The following is a 15,819-nucleotide window of genomic DNA, read 5'->3' as shown; positions in this document are numbered from 1 at the left end:
ACCTGTCTGGACCAGACTGGCGTTTGTGGAATCACACTAACTTACTCCCATGTTATGAGGCTCTGCGTACCATCAGTTGAGATTGTGTAGGCCAGGGAATCAGCTACCATTTACCCAGCTCCAGTCTCAGACTTTATGCACCATCTACAGGAATTAGTGTGCAATGACACCTCTGCTTCATATACAGAAATAACTAAATCACAGAGGTTTATTTAATCTGAGTACCAGACCACCTCTACCACAGATTAGCCTGCATGCATGTGAGATAATGTAGTAAGTGCACAGTGATCACAGACCTGATTTTCATTCCACCGTTCCGTCCCCCCCCCCAGCCATCACCAGAATTAGCATAGACCCACAACCAGTGTCAACACAAAGTTCATTTACTTACCTTCTGATTGCGTTGCATGCTGGTAGGTTTCTGTTAATAAAGAGTCATTTATGGATTATCCTGTCTTAAATTAATGATGATTCATTTATTTGTGCATCAGAATACTTTCATTAATGGGGTCCTGGAGAAAATGGCTAGATTTGAGTTCATGGCCAGGTGAAATACCTGCCACCTAAAGTTAGCAACGACCTAGCCCAGTCATCTGGCATCTTTAACAGTAAGAGGCTCACAGGTTAGGAGGTCCACGCGTTCAGCCTTTCACTAGTAGTGCTGAACAGTTACCGAAATGGCAGGTTCATGACAGTTGGCTACATCACCGGACATGCAGTCCAAATGAACAAAAACGAAAGAAGTGTCCCAGGGGGGCGTCAGATCTGCATCTATTTGATTCAATTAATTGTGAGCCATCGTATAATGAGACAACTGGAACAATAAACAAAAAGAGCACTTGTGTTGCAACCACACGACCCAAGGAGGACGGATACATCAACTATGAATAACAAGCATGCTTGGGTATTAAAACGTTAATGACAAAGAGATGCCATCAGGACCTACATCTCATAACATGGAAACACATTCTGATGGATAGTTTCTGTTTCTAATACAAACTATAAGAAAATGAGTTGGCTGGATAGTGTGGCTTTGAATGGCGACAGGTGGTTTGCTTTATACTGTACTATTAGCTACAGAATTGCATATTTACGAATATGTAAATTACTTACTAAGCTAGTTTGCGCTATCAGACAATATGCGCACGCATAGATATCTATATTATTAGAAGAATGGCAGTTAGCGACAGTGTATTCAAACACACACACACAAATGACTGGGTGACATTTGGACGAGATTGTGGAGTATCTAAAAGTTCATTCTCATGGAGTCATTGCTGGCTAACACTTGCTGGCTAGCTTGATATCTTAGCTAGCTACAAACACAGACTAAGAAGTAGTCTATTGGCTAGTGTTAGCCCCTTAGCCAATTTAGCATCTAACTGAATGAGCACAAACCTTTGCTCTTCCAGCTTCTAGTTTCCTCTGTCGCTCATCTTCATCCATATCTTGATTACAGGAAAAACATCAAAACTTTAGGACGGACGTCCTGATTTAGTACAACATTCCACAGTAAACTTCTTTCTTATGAGTTGGCTAGGCTACACAATCTTTCTGTTCACTGAAACAACTGTCAATGGATTTTCAACATGGCCGCCAAGCTTTTTCAACTCCGCCCTTATCGAATTTCCTCCAGTAAAAAACCCAATCAACGTACTCGAAACGAATGTCATAGCCAATAGTATTGCCACTCTATCTGCTCCCTTCCACTGCACCTGGACTCTTTCGCCGACATGTTACCAACCAATCATGACATTGGATATTGATGCAAACACTTGATTGACAGCATTTCTAGCCAATGACAGAAAGTTTTTTCCAAAACAGTATCCATCCCTCCCTCACGTTTTGAAAATTAGTGCCGATGTGTGACTGGTTGAATAGCTCGGAGGTAACCTGCCGCAAAAGGCGCTCGAAATGCCCGGGTAAAATAATTGAATGCACAAACTAAACAGCAGACTCTTGTGGATAAGCCCCAACTGTCAAAAAAGCAACTACTAGTGTGTTGGCAACAGACGGTCGCTCCACACAAGGGTTTCACAGTTCACTATTTTAAGTGTTATGACCACAAAGCCTTGTGATCATTAGTCAAACTTTCACTGACTAGCCTATAGGCTTTAGACTTCAGTCCATTCATCTAACACCCAACCATGGATCATTCTAACATATATCAAAGCTCTACAAGACTGAATAAACACAACATACAACAGCAACCACCATGACAACAAATTGAAAAGACGTAAACACAAAATTACTAGCATACAGCAGTAACCACATATAAAGCTAAAATATATGATACAATATACATATACAATTAAAATGTTAGATTGGTTTCAGCAGGGAACAACCTAGAAACCAACAAGGCCGGCCAACCTTAGCTATAACAAACACAACACAGGTGTGTCCCATAACAACCGTGAGCGACCTTAATTTAGTTGGAGACGGAGAGGCGAGGGAGAAGCTGAACAACGTCAGGTAAACAGGCGCAGGTGATACGAAGTGTGACCACCATCACCCCTTATTTGTTTGAAGAAATAAGTGAACGTTTGGCACGTCATAACTCCCATCTGTTTCTCAGCATGGCAGACCCTATGGTTGACCAGATAACCAGGCTTAAACTGAAACTGCTAGAAAAGGTGAGTGTGTCAAACGGAGTCCTTAGTGTACAGTATATGGAGTTAAGGTTGGCTGAGAACAGAACATTTTCATTTTTCAGAGACTGGAAAATGAAAGAGACAACAGAGAAGGCAGAGCTGAATCTGCCCTGTCAACAAGTAAGACTCCAGTTCATGTATGTATACCCAACATATCTTCTTCCAGTATATGACAGCTGTTATTCGTTCTCTGCTAGGGAGCTTTGACGGACAGGATGATGCACTGCACAGCGCACTGAGGCGGAAGAAGGACCTTCTGCAAAGACTGAGGGTATGATAATGACATAATCTAAAAAAGAATGGTTTGAGATCATCTTATTTAGCTCAATATTTAGAGCGTCTTCTTATCAAACAGTACATTGGATGTCTAGTTGTTGATCTGCCACATCATCCTCATCGTGTTTGGCCATATCATCGGTACTTGTGGTGGAATACCTCAATATCGTGTTGCAACCTAAACTCCAAACTGGGTGTGTGTATTTGTGTTCATGTATGAGTGTCCACACGTGCAGGAGCAGCACATGCTGGAGGATCTAAGCAGGCCTCACACCTGGGGAGGGACACGCAGACATTACAGATCAGATCCTTTCCTGGCGGCCCCCCCACCTCAACCTCAGGCCCCCATCCACATCTACCAGCCGGCCCCTGCTCCCCCTGCTGTCCAGGCCCTCCCACCCCCTCCACCCCAGCCCCCCCGCATCATCCAACAAACTGTAAGTAAACAGTGGACACTCTGCAAATGATGTAACCTCTCCTTCTTCCTTCCTGCCAACCTCTCAGTCTGTCTCTCTCTCTCAGTCTCTCTTTCTCTCTCTCTCTCTCTCTCTCTCTCTCTCTCTCTGTCTCTCTCCGTCTCTCTCTCTTTCTGATAACGTGTTATCTTTTCTCGTGTCTGATCTTGTCTCTGTGTAAGCAAAAGAGAGAGAGAGGTAAGTAAGTAAGTAAGACTTTATTTATATAGCACTTTTCATACAAGAATTGCAGCTCAAAGTGGTGGATGCCATACTGTTATTTTTCTCTGCAGATTCCCCAGCAGCCTACCACCATCATACAGCAGTTACCACAGCAACAGCCACTTATAGCCCAGATCCCGCCCCCTCAGGCCTACCCCGCGCCTCGGTCTGGCAGCATCAAAGAGGGTGTGGCAGACACATGTGGACACATACCTATGAATGTTCAATTGAACCTATCCTATGTTTCAATGTATAGATATTGTATTTCTGCCCATATTGGCCAAAGTAAAACCTAACTTTTACTACAGTGTTTGGGTATGTGTGTGTGTTCATCAGACATGGTGGAAATGATGCTGATGCAGAATGCTCAGATGCACCAGATCATCATGCAGAACATGATGTTGAAAGCCATTCCTCCCTTGGCCATGTCCTTGCCTGGGGGTGCAGGTCATCAGGTCCCTCATACTCCCCACCAAGGACAGGTCTGTCGTCCCCCCCCCACACACACACACATACACACGCTCGCATGTACATATTATAAAGTATTTCTTCACTCTTAGGACAGTTACCTCAGTAACCCTATCCTTGTGAGGTCAGAGGTCAAGCCTAAGGGAAGTGCCATCCACCACCACCACCACTACGGCTCCGCCGCCCCTACTGCACAGCAGCAGCTTCCAATTGGCTACCCAATGTGGCCCTCCATGATGCCCCCAGTCCCAGCAGGGTATGGAGGGGCACACCTGCCATCCATACAGCACGTGACTGGCCCTGTCACACTACCACCACTGAATACGCAAGTCTAACCCAGGCACAGCAGTCTCACACACCTCTTTATCTGCATGGTCGTCTTCTCATTCTTACCTGTTTGTCACTGTCTTTCAGGATGGGTATGGAGGGATACCGTTAGTACGAGAGACCCACATTGTGTGCTGGGGAGAGGTGTTAATAGTTAACACCGACATTTGAGTTATTTCCACTTCCCTGTGATAAACATCTCTTCAGAAACTTTGAGAAGAACTTCTGTACTAGAAGCTAAAATAACTCTCCAGAAGCAAAGCTTCAAGCTTTTTTTGTGTATGTTTTTTGGTTTTTAAGGTGTTTGAATTGATGGTTGAAAGACAGTGGCAAATGATTCATAATGAATGATAATGTATACAAATCCATATCAATCCATAAAGACCTGTCATATGAGCTTTGCATTACTTTATTGTCGTAAGTTTAGAAAACTTAATATGCTTACTGTATCTGTCTTAAACATTTTTTGACTGCACAACTGCTACAAAACTAAAAGTTATTTATAAATATTTGAGAATTCTTGATGTTAATTTTTGGTAAAGGTAAGATTTAGGCTTTTGGACCCATTTGAGCCTATCAAGATACATAAATTTTCGCAACAGAAACACCACGCTTGAAGAAAATACTACCGCCCGAACAGGGACTTGAACCCTGGACCCTCAGATTAAAAGTCTGATGCTCTACCGACTGAGCTATCCGGGCTCTGAATTCGCAGAAGGAACCCAAACAATATATACAATTTAAACATAAAATGTGAAAAAGCTATTTTATAGTCTACCTTTCAATATCCTACAACGTCAACTGTAAGTTATCCATTGATACAATTTATCGGGCTAACTGGTCAGCGAGGCAGCATCGGAACGAGATTGTTAGAGTATACTGCCTGAGACGATGTCACTTTAGCGAAGCATAGCAACACTTGCAGTCAATGCCTGTGTGACCCAAATGTATTAAATGCTTGCCATTCGATTAAACAATACATAAGCACATTTGACTGTGAATATATTACAGTCGGCGTTTCAGATCACATCTTAGAATCTTGTTTCACGCATTACTGATTCCATCCTTCAAGGGTCACTATTGAGCAAGTGGATAACACGTGATAATTCAACAGAAAACACATCACATATTTAAATACATTTTATTGATGAATTTACAACTGTACAAAATTATTTTAAAGGACGTATAAAACAGAAAATCATCTGCAGCAAGCATTAATTCACCTCACTTTGAACTTGGTACTGCTTTCTGTAGTAGTCTAATTAGGGACATAGTCTGCCACGTCTAATCTGTGCTTCTTTCTTATGAGCAATAAACACAACAGAAACATACTCTTTTCTTGAACTATTCTCCTGTCACCTCCAAATAATAAGAAACTCACGCCAACATTACAAACTGAGACATCCTTTGGAATCAACATACCATTAACTAAAGTGCATTTTCTTCATAGGATTTGGAGAAAACCTGTGGGACAGAGATAGCATGCCGAGGTGAACTTGACTATTTATTATGAACTGGGACTGCTTTATAGGAGGATGACAGTGATGGTTTGATCTCCCACTGCAATGCAAACGGTTCATATTCAAAATCATCAACGGCTAGTGGTTCATGATCTTGTGCTTAATGGCATATTGTTGCATGGCACTGAGGTTGATGTCGATATATTCAAACGGTCTTTTCTCCTAAAACTAAAAAAAAAAACTCACAATTTCATTGATAGAGGAACATTGGATCAACACAAGCAAAGCCTTGAAACGTCTCCTATGTTACAGTCACATGTGCTTGCTGATGTATATATCTGCAAAGTCTACATGGCATTGTATTTATAATGCTCCACCATTACAGTATGAAGATCAAGATTTATGATTGCGGTGTCCATAAGATTATAAGTATTTATTTACATGCTGCATGGAAGCGGGCAGAGCCGCAGCATCAAAAATCGATGCCTTAAATAAAAGTTATAATCTACAAGTGCAAACATAACCGTGCTTCCTCTGTCAATCCCTTTACATGAGAACATCCTCTTTACCTGGATGTGCAATAAATACAAGCAACAGGAGGGGGAAATCCAACACATTAAAAGTAAGTGTAAGTTACATCTTTCTTGATTTCAACTTTGAATTAGTTTACTAAACTTGATTTACATGTGGAGACTTTAAATGTGTTTTTAAAGACTGACTGTCCATTGGATGTGGGAGTGTCTAAGTAGCAGAACATGCTACTCCACCAAAGAGCTGTTGGTGACTGTGTCAGTGGTCAATGGTCAATGTGGAGTCTGGGATCTAAGTTCAGCAGGGAGTATGACTGAGTAGGGGGAAGTGTGTGTCTGTGTGTGTGTCTGTGTGTGTGTGTGGTAGGGATTCTCTTCACAAACTGGAGTTAGTTAGACCACCTGTGGAGAGAAAAAAAAGCAGGAATAAGTCACCTGTCTCAAACACACACACACACGCGTACCAAACCTTAGTCATAACTAGGGATGTCACGAGAACCGATACTTACGGTACCTTCCGATGCTAAAATAACAAAACACCGACGATGCCCATTTTTTTGAAGCACCGTAAGTACCGTGAGCGCCGATGCCAGATGTTAGCATCGGTGCTGCGCCTTCAGGAGTGTTCCAGTCGACGTTTACATTAAGAAAAACAAGATAACAACTGCTGCTTTAGCGATCGCCCCGCTTCGACTTGTTGACAAGAAGGGCAAAAAAAGTAGTTTGCGTTTGAGGCAGATGACCGTGGCGTTATAATTAATCCGCAGAAGCCATTATGCAAAAAATACTACCGCAGTCTTCAGACCAAGGGGGAATACTTCCAATTTAGCTAAGCACCTGAAAGATCGTCATCTGGATTTGTTTAAAGAATTCAAGGCAAGTTCTGATTCAGTTCCAGAAGAGGCGCAGCACCGATGCTAACATCTGGCATCATACAAAATAAATCAATGTTTGTTGAAGTCGCGGCGAAATTCTGAATACATCCAAAGAATGCTCTTTTTCTGTTTGTTTAATCTGTCATACTAAAATACACGTTACATGATGTTTGAGATGGTGGGCACGTGTGTTATAATGGCTTATGTACATAGTTTAGGTTAGCTGTAGTTTTAACGTTAGCCCATAGCTTAGAAGGTAAACTCATGTCATGTTCATCTTGTTAGCTGAATGGCTTAATTGCACTTTATTATGTTGTGCTATGCTCTATTGCACATGTTTTGTATGTCTTTGTAGGACATTTTTCTATTTTTCAAATATTTTAAAGAAGTTCATGGTTCAAGTAGCCTACATTACAATACATACATACATGGAATCTTAGACAATCCTCCTCCTCCGAAATTGGCATCGAGAATCGTGTTATTTTAATGGTATTGGCACCGACTACTGAATTTTTGGTATCGTGACACCCCTAGTCATAACTTAGATTTACATAATCAGGTTGTGTATGTGTGTTTGAAATAAAGCATGTGTTAAATGAATAGATGTGATGTTATGAGCAACCTTGTGTATTTGCGGGGGCATGTCGTCTTCCGAGCCCTCCTCTGGTACCGGGCCGTGAAGCCGGGCAGCCTGCCCCTCCTCTGCCCACCCTCCCATGGGCACCCCCCAGGCCGACCTCACCACCCTGCCCGCCGCGCCCACAGACTCTGTAGGAGGGGGGGATTATCAGTAACCTGCATCGTGGTGGAAATCAAGTGCTGCCCACTCTCCAAACGACTTATCTGAGATCAGGAGGATCCATTGATATCTTAATGTAAACGCATCTCTGCACCCCTACTATGTGCTTAGATCAGACCCTTGACAGATGGATGGGCTCACCCGTGGTTCCTCCGTAGTGCCGCTGGCCGCCGCTCTGCAGCAGCGCCCCCTCCAGGACGGGGTCCGTGCTGCCGTGGGCCGAGCCTGGCGCCGAGCTGGGCCCGGGGATCCGGCTGGGACTGGGGGCCGAGGAGGGGAAGGTGTGTGAACGGGGGAAGGCTCTGGGGTTCGCCCCCCCCGCGGTCCCCTCATCAGGGTCACTGCTGTCATCGCTGTCCTCTCGGTGCCAGGTGTGACGGGACAGCTCGCCCCGCGACTGCTGCTTGTGGATCTGCCGAGAGAGAGAGAGAGAGAGAGAGAGAGAGAGAGAGAGAGAGAGAGAGAGAGAGAGAGAGAGAGAGAAAAGAGGAAAGAGGAAAGAGGAAGATTAAGAGAGGCTCAACTGCGATCATGGCTACTTGCAGCCATGTCATACTTATATGGTACGAATGAACCCCTTCACTGGCTCTCACCTCGTGCATGTAGAGGGCGTGGATGCTCATTTCGGTGGAGGCGTACTCTGATAGGACCAGACTGGTCAGCTGACCTTCCCACGCACTGCTGCTGGAGCTGACAGTCCGAGCGTCCGTCCTGAGAGGAGAGGGAGCGAGGAGAAGCAAGAGGGGGAAAGTCATTTCTCAGGGGTTATTGGTGACAGAAAGCAACCCAGACAGAGAGACAGAGAAAAGACAGACAAGTGGGTCAAGCGTGGGAGGCGGAGTCTTCTCCTACCCGGATCCCGTCATTGGCCGGCTCGTCGTAGAGGCGTGTCCGGCCGGCCTGTGCGCTGAGCTGAAGCTACCCCTCATGTGAATGCTGCTGCTTATTGGAGAGAGGGAGCGCAAGGCCGACGCCCCGTCGCTCATGCCGACCACCCCGTCCCGCCCCAAATGGAGAGAGCCCAGCGTGGGCGGGCCCGCCAAGGGGTTGGCCACCAGACTCCTCGGCTAAGAGAAGGAGGGTGAGAGGGAGAAGAGAAAGATTGAGAGTAAGGTGTGTATATTCACTGCATGTGTGCACGCCCGATTCCACGTGTCCGACAGTGAGGCGCGTGCGCCCGTTACCTCGGACTCGGACAGCGAGGCGAGGGCGTGTGTGTCAGAGGCGGCGGTGGCCTCCCTCTGCACCCTCTCCTTCAGCTGGCTGATGAAGTGGGTGGTCTCCTGGGGGGGCTGCCACTGGGGGTTGGTGATGGCAAAGTGCATCAGGGAGAGCTCTGTCTTCCCGTCCTCCGCCTGCTGGTAGATGGACGCCTCCGTCTGGCCCGCTGACATCCACTGGAGGAGGACAGGGGGGGGGGGGGGATATCGGAGCAGGCAAGGGGGGGAGATGGAGATGGGTATGAGGGTAATGGAGAGGGGAAGAGGGGGGTGAGAGATATGGGGAGTCAGTGCATACAAATGGTCTGTGATTCTGTATTTGATTTCCATATAGGAACGTGTGTGTGTGTGTTTGTGTTACAAACCGCTGGGTGGCCGTGCTGCCTGATGTCCATCTGGGCGAAGGAGCAGGTGTCCCCCACCCCCACCACCTCCACGGTGAAGTTCCGGAAGAAGTCGATGATCTCCAGGGACTTCCTTCTCAGCGAGAAGATGAGGATGAAGGGGGTAACCAGGGGGCTGATCAGCTCCTCCAGGATGAAGACCTGCACACACACACACACACACACACACACACACACACACACACACACAAACAAGGGTGGTTCATGGTCCAGGTTAACAAGGATGGTTCAGGTTCACAAGGTTGTAAAGAAAACCCAGTAAGTTCTGAAATCAGCCAGTTCTAAATCTCCTCGCTCTGTGCCAGTCTGCTGCCCCAGATGTCCCCGTTGGAACTCACCGCCTTGTACTGGAAGAGCTGGGAGAACTGGTCGCGGGTCTCGTAGCGGTGGGCGTTGCCCTGCCAGTGGTCCGGCATGTAGTGGATGTGAGCCAGGATCACCCTCAGCAGCTGCTCAGGACAGAACACCAGGTGCTTGTCAGGGATGAAGGACCTGGGGAACCAGGAAGAGACACACAGGGGGAGGAGAAGCAAGGACAGTGTAGAGTACAACACTATTGATCCCTCGAGGCAAAGATGCACTGTTACAGAAGCAGCAACAAAATATACAATATACGAAATTCAAATATACAAACGAAATACACAACATGCAGTAGTGCAAGAGGGGAAATGAGGGAGGAAAGAGAGCAGGGTGGATTGGTTGCGAATGTTGGAAAAACGAATGGAGGGATTTGAGGAGCTTCCAACGTAAACAGATTTCACCTCAGCCACACACTCACACACACCTGCAGACTGTGATACACACGCCGAGCAGCGTGATGGACGACAGCACGTGTTCCACAGCGAGGACGTCCTCGTCGTAGATGGTGAGGGCGATGAGGACCGCCAGGAGGGAACCGGCGAAGAACGCCACGTTCTTGGCTACCACCGTCAGCAGTGGAGACAGGAAGCAGTTCATGTACTTAGAGGAGGGCTGGATCAAAGACAGGATGGAGAGAGAGAGAAAGAGGGGAGAGAGAGACAGAGGAAGATAGACCTTTATATTCAAACTACAGCTAATTACACAAATTATAATAGTATAATCAACTTCTTTTTTTCGTTTTTTTTTAACCAAATACTAAAAAGCTTTCCGATAATATTGAACAATAAATAGTCAGGCCTTGGTGATGGAATGGATCCGTAGAGACAGAGAGGTGTTCATGTGGGCGTGGGGGAGAAGGCGTGTGTACCTTGTAGCCCTTACTGAGCCTTGACATGAGCTCGTGGTCCAGCTCGTTGAAGTGGCGCAGGTAACAGCGGCCGTACAGGGACCAGCACCTGGCCCCCAGGGAGCCGGGCTCACGCTTGATCACCTGCACACACACAAGCAGAGAGAGGGCCGCTTCATTCAGGAGGACTGACGGTAACGCCAGGTGTGTCTGTGAGAGAGATGAGAGAGAGACAGAGAGAGAGAGAGAGAGAGAGGAGGGAGAGAGTGTACCTCTGTGTAACTGAAGAAGGCATACAGGATCTGCCACACCAGTATGACTGGGCACAACAGCAGGTTGGTGATGCCAATCCACAGTATGCGGGAGGCCAGTCTGTCTGCCAGCTCTAGCCGGTTCCCCCCTCTCTTGTACTCTGGCTTCAGACTCCACTCATTCTCAAACAGAGACCCTGACAGGACAGAAGAGGAGGGGGGGTAAATATGTTGACTTCTCCTATTATTTCTAATTTCCTAAATATTCCACACTGTCACAAGAGAAAACAAGAATGAAAAAGACACAAAGACACACACACACACACTGACCTGGCCCCCAGAAGAAGATGAGCTCAAAGTTGTACTTGAGGCCGCGGGTGTAGAACACACAGTCCCCCAGCAGGGGAGGGCAGAAACGCACAGGGAGGAGGGACTTGTTCACCATGGCAACCTGGAGGGGATACGGAACGTGTAGGTGGGTCGAGTTAGGGTCTCCTTCTCTCTCTTTCTCTCTCACACACAAATTCACACACACACACAAACCATGTAGTTTTTGAAGCGGAGGATGCGGTGGTAGATATCCAGTTCACTCAGCTCCTTCTTGTGGATGCAGATCTGGTGTTCCTTCTGGATCTCCACGATGCGGGCCTGCACCTCCTGCCAGGTGACGTAGGGCAGCTCAGCCTGCAGGGGGGGGGGGGGGGCGGTGTGGAAGAGCAAGGGTCAGATGGGATCAGTGACGGATGATGATGCTTTCTTGTGTCCCGTCAGGCGTTTTCTCCCACCATGGTCATCTTGAGAGCGTTGGTGTAGAAGGATCGGATCTCCCAGTAACAGCACACGTTGTAGATGAACTTGACGAGGCGATGCAGCCAGAACACGCCGGAGATCACCAGCACAAACATCACCAGAGCGTTGTCACGGATACTGGGGAGACCAAGAGTCTACTGTCAGCATTAAGATGACAAAGTCATTACGGATCTGTGCGATTGAATAAGCTTGACAAAGGACTCCTTGGGGACACTCAGGAAGGGTTTATACCTTGCATTTATTGAGCTGACCCTTTATCCACAGCGATATGCAAATAGGGCATGGCGTAAGTGGCGATAGTCACAGGTGTCTAGGTCTTACCGGGCACTGCAGACATCGACCGGTAGAAAGGCGTCGGGCAGGGTGACTTTAGAAGAGTCTGTGTGGTTGACGAACTTGTTAGCGAACAGGATGTCATAGTCCACACAGTTAGCCAGGAAGACAGTGAAGCCCACGACGAACAGCAGCTGGCTAGGGGTGGGAACGCCACATGGAGAGAGGGGGAGGAGGAGAGAAAGATCAAACACTAACTTTCCACACAACCTTTTCACTGGGTTGTAGGGTTGTTGGAAACGTGCAATTCTGAAGACATTCAGAATCGCGAGAGGAGCACTTACACCAGCTCGAAGATCTCTCCCAGAAGCATGCAGGTGAAGCCATTCTTCTGGTGCAGGTTATAGACGTGCAGAAGGTCAAGGGCAATTGGAGAACGTGAAATCTAGATCCATTTATAAGAGATCGAGCCTGGTCCAGATGGTTACGAATGATTCATTTCTAGGTACACAGTTAACGAATAGAAAAACTAACGTTAGTATTTGGCATGCTATATTCTATGAATAATACTATTCACTCCAGGGGTGAGTTGTCACAGGACTAGATTATCCCAGAGTGAAAAAATGAGTAGTTGGAAAAGGATATCCTCTGAAAGAACAGGTCCAAGTTCTCTATGTGGTGCCATTGGGCTGAAAAGAACAACAACAGAATCCCATTTAGTTTACGGGTCATGTGTACGGGGTAGGTTCTGTGTGTATGGAAATGAACATGTGTGTGTGCATATTTGTGAGTACAGGTGTAGGTGATATGTGTCATGTGTGAGGTGTTGTGATATAGTGCGCGTGTGTGCATCTTACACTTGGCTCCCTCAGGTACATGCACCAGCAAGTTTTCCTCTCCTGGTGGAGAATCGCTGTAGGACGCCTCCAAGCGCTGATATTCTGTGTCAAAGTGTGCCATGGTACGAACAGCTTCAGTACTGCCAGGCAACCAGGTCTTCAACTACAGGCTGGGCCAGAAATACAGAGATTTATAGTTCAGTTGGAGAGATGGAGCAGGACATTACATGAAGAATTATTCATTCTGGTGCTTTAAGGGACCGTTAACTCCTCTATGGGTATTTCCAACATAATATGAAAGTTAAAGTCAAAAGGGTTCATATCATTCGACCTGAGTAAAGTTACACCTGCTATTTAATTATCCCAACCTTGAAAATATATATTTCTTTTCAACTTTCAGATGTGCTATGTATTCATCACTTTTCGAAAGGCCAACTAAATGTTTATATTATCATTTGCCACACAGCCTGAGTCAAACTAAACCGACCTACTAAGAAACAGGCTAAAAGGTATGGGTTAGCGGGACCTGTCGCTCAGAGGAATAAATCATAACGAAACATAAGGCGTGTATCTCACGCTGCCAATGTAAACATGTCACTGGAGCTCGCTCTCCTGTTTGCCTTGCTAGACGTGTTGCGAAATCTATCGGGCGGCCCTAACCCGGAGTTAAGCCACCGTGTTATATGGACACACAGCAGCAAGAACACTGCTATGAATCTTATCTGAGGTTCACCCGCACTAACACGTTACAATTGGTTATAACATGGACTGCATGTTCTAGTACTGTCCTTATAACATTGGCAAGTCCATGTCAATTATGCGACGTTGCCCGACTGCTTACCTCCATTCTAGGTTGAGTCATCCACTCACGTTCAGGCTTGGCTTCTTTGCCAAAATGTTGCGGTTTAGCCTACACTGAAGAGAGAGAGAGGAAGTGGTTATTGTTCCTAAGCTAAAATCAGCATTGAATTCACCCCTTTAACTGGATATTCTGTATCTTGACACTAGGCCCATTCCTAGGAGATAAGGAACGAAACTATACTGTAGCATGTCCCTGTCCCTCAAGCCAGTCACTGCAAGACTAAAAAGACTGCCCCTCCATATTGAGGATGATCAACAACATTGACAATATTTGCTAGTTACAGTCATTTGGGACAAAACTGCACAAAATAATTGTTTGAACTTAAACGTCGATATTCTTACCTTTGGATAATGACAAGTAATTGTCACAGAAAATCTCCGGGTTGTCTAGTTTTGTTATCGTTTTGTCATAGGGATGATACACATACAGTCAGACAAGAAGGAGATAGTTTCGTTTTTGAAAACACATTTCAGTCACCTTAGAAGGACAGGTAAATATCCAATCAGAGAAAAGCATTTTAAGACAGGGAAAACAACAGCCATTCAGAGAGGGAGAGGCGGGCATTTGTGCTCTCAACGTCAGACACGCCTCCTGAAATTTAATAGGGCGCTGTTCTCAGAAGAGCACGTTTAGTCGTTGCGGATAGACTCGACTTCATGAACACAGCGATAGTTAAACAATATTCTATACTAACGACGACAAACACTGTGATACAGATTACATGTGCATGTTAACCCGAGATATCCTTCAAAAATATAGATGAGGTGTGCCCAAAGGATCCTCGTATGGATGTAGGCCTATCCCTTGCTATTTGCCTCCCCCATCTGGACAGAATTAGGTAGTACAACAATAACATTTAAATGTACATTACATTTAGTCATTTAGCAGACGCTCTTATCCAGAGCGACTTACAGTAAGTACAAGGACATTCCCCCCGAGGCAAGTAGGGTGAAGTGCCCTGCCCAAGGACACAACGTCATTTGGCACGGCGGGGAATCAATCCGGTAACCTTCTGATTACTAGCCCGACGAAGGCGGCTAATGAATAGGGATATTGGCATGTACCTTAGATTATGCTATACCCAGGAATAATTCAATCTACAAGTTATCTATATTTAATAGGCTAGAAGATTAGCAAGGAGTTTACCAAAGGACCGTTGTAGTGGAACAATCAATTTGTATCCACAACGCCCTGAAAGTTTCCTGAGACAACAGTCTTCGTACCATGTCACCCACAGTTAACCAAGAATCGATATCCATGAAAAAAATGTCTAGCATGGCTGCCCAACACTGTTCTCAAAGTAGGTTTTGTGCCAAACTCAGTTGGAACTAGTCTCTTTTCAGCCTGGCGATCAACTAGTTAATAAAGTCAAGCAAGCAATAAGGCTGAAGCTTTCAATTGACAGGACACCCTCCAGGAAGTGGCCCTGGTTGAGAGAAAGCCCCTGTGCAGAGGGGGCCCTGTCAGTTAAGGCGGTCCCTCTGTCCTCTCCACTGATGGGAATTGTGAGCCTCTGGAGTGACAGCTGTTCTTTTGTTCACTTTGTCACTGCATTAGTTAACACTGTGTGTTTTGGAGCGGTGTGTGTGTATGTGTACCTGTGTGTACAAGAGAGAGAGAGAGAGAGCAGTAATGAGTCTTTTCTATAATGATAATAATAATGATAATAATACTTCATTTATATATCACATTTCATACAAGAATTGCAGCTCACAATGCTTTACATAAAATCAATAAAAACAATATTACAATTAATAAAAAGTAATAAAGCCCTTCTGAACACAGGCCACAGTCTTTGCAGTAATCCAGAACACACAAGCCGCAGTCGTTGCGGTATCTCGAGCCACAGTAGTGGTTTCCCAATATATATAAAAATGTCCAAATATAATG

The 15,819-nt window shown here is 45.8% G+C and overlaps 3 protein-coding genes and 1 non-coding gene across 5 annotated transcripts in view; 1 reads left to right on the top strand and 3 right to left on the bottom strand.

Moving 5' to 3' along the window:
• pcnt (pericentrin) overlaps positions 1 to 1,577 on the bottom strand; it is a 28,874-nt gene extending 27,297 nt beyond the window's left edge. Inside the window, 2 exon segments of the mRNA XM_047045700.1 lie at positions 392 to 421; positions 1,399 to 1,577. Coding sequence (XP_046901656.1) covers positions 392 to 421; positions 1,399 to 1,446 — 78 coding nt within the window. The 5' untranslated portion in view covers positions 1,447 to 1,577.
• Positions 1,578 to 2,440: 863 nt separating this feature from the next.
• Positions 2,441 to 4,778, top strand: zgc:112416 (uncharacterized protein LOC550509 homolog). Its single transcript, XM_047018233.1, has 8 exons — positions 2,441 to 2,472; positions 2,576 to 2,633; positions 2,714 to 2,771; positions 2,849 to 2,922; positions 3,164 to 3,364; positions 3,676 to 3,790; positions 3,941 to 4,086; positions 4,165 to 4,778. The coding sequence occupies exons 2-8, from the start codon at positions 2,577 to 2,579 to the stop codon at positions 4,405 to 4,407; spliced, it is 894 nt and encodes a 297-aa protein (XP_046874189.1). The 5' UTR covers positions 2,441 to 2,472; position 2,576; the 3' UTR covers positions 4,408 to 4,778.
• Positions 4,779 to 5,028: 250 nt separating this feature from the next.
• trnak-uuu lies at positions 5,029 to 5,101 on the bottom strand. The gene has a single exon. It is a non-coding gene; the product is annotated as a tRNA-Lys (tRNA).
• A 423-nt stretch (positions 5,102 to 5,524) lies between these two features.
• atg9a (ATG9 autophagy related 9 homolog A (S. cerevisiae)) lies at positions 5,525 to 14,401 on the bottom strand. Of its 2 annotated transcripts, none has more exons than XM_047017438.1 (20): positions 14,271 to 14,401; positions 13,909 to 13,982; positions 13,086 to 13,237; positions 12,874 to 12,917; positions 12,573 to 12,637; positions 12,277 to 12,426; positions 11,931 to 12,072; positions 11,689 to 11,829; positions 11,476 to 11,596; positions 11,167 to 11,342; positions 10,916 to 11,038; positions 10,472 to 10,659; positions 10,026 to 10,179; positions 9,649 to 9,828; positions 9,248 to 9,460; positions 8,916 to 9,130; positions 8,657 to 8,774; positions 8,205 to 8,475; positions 7,887 to 8,032; positions 5,525 to 6,791 (listed from the first exon to the last, which is right to left on the bottom strand). In XM_047017438.1, the coding sequence occupies exons 3-20, from the start codon at positions 13,186 to 13,188 to the stop codon at positions 6,783 to 6,785; spliced, it is 2,559 nt and encodes an 852-aa protein (XP_046873394.1). In that variant the 5' UTR covers positions 13,189 to 13,237; positions 13,909 to 13,982; positions 14,271 to 14,401; the 3' UTR covers positions 5,525 to 6,782. The 2 variants fall into 2 exon arrangements, with proteins under 2 accessions (XP_046873394.1, XP_046873395.1); XM_047017439.1 differs by having other exon boundaries at positions 13,909 to 13,977.
• Positions 14,402 to 15,819: the final 1,418 nt, after the last annotated feature.

Source organism: Hypomesus transpacificus, chromosome 3 (genome assembly GCF_021917145.1).
Source record: "Hypomesus transpacificus isolate Combined female chromosome 3, fHypTra1, whole genome shotgun sequence".
Classification (NCBI taxonomy): domain Eukaryota; kingdom Metazoa; phylum Chordata; class Actinopteri; order Osmeriformes; family Osmeridae; genus Hypomesus; species Hypomesus transpacificus.
This window is presented reverse-complemented; position numbering and strand designations above follow the sequence as displayed.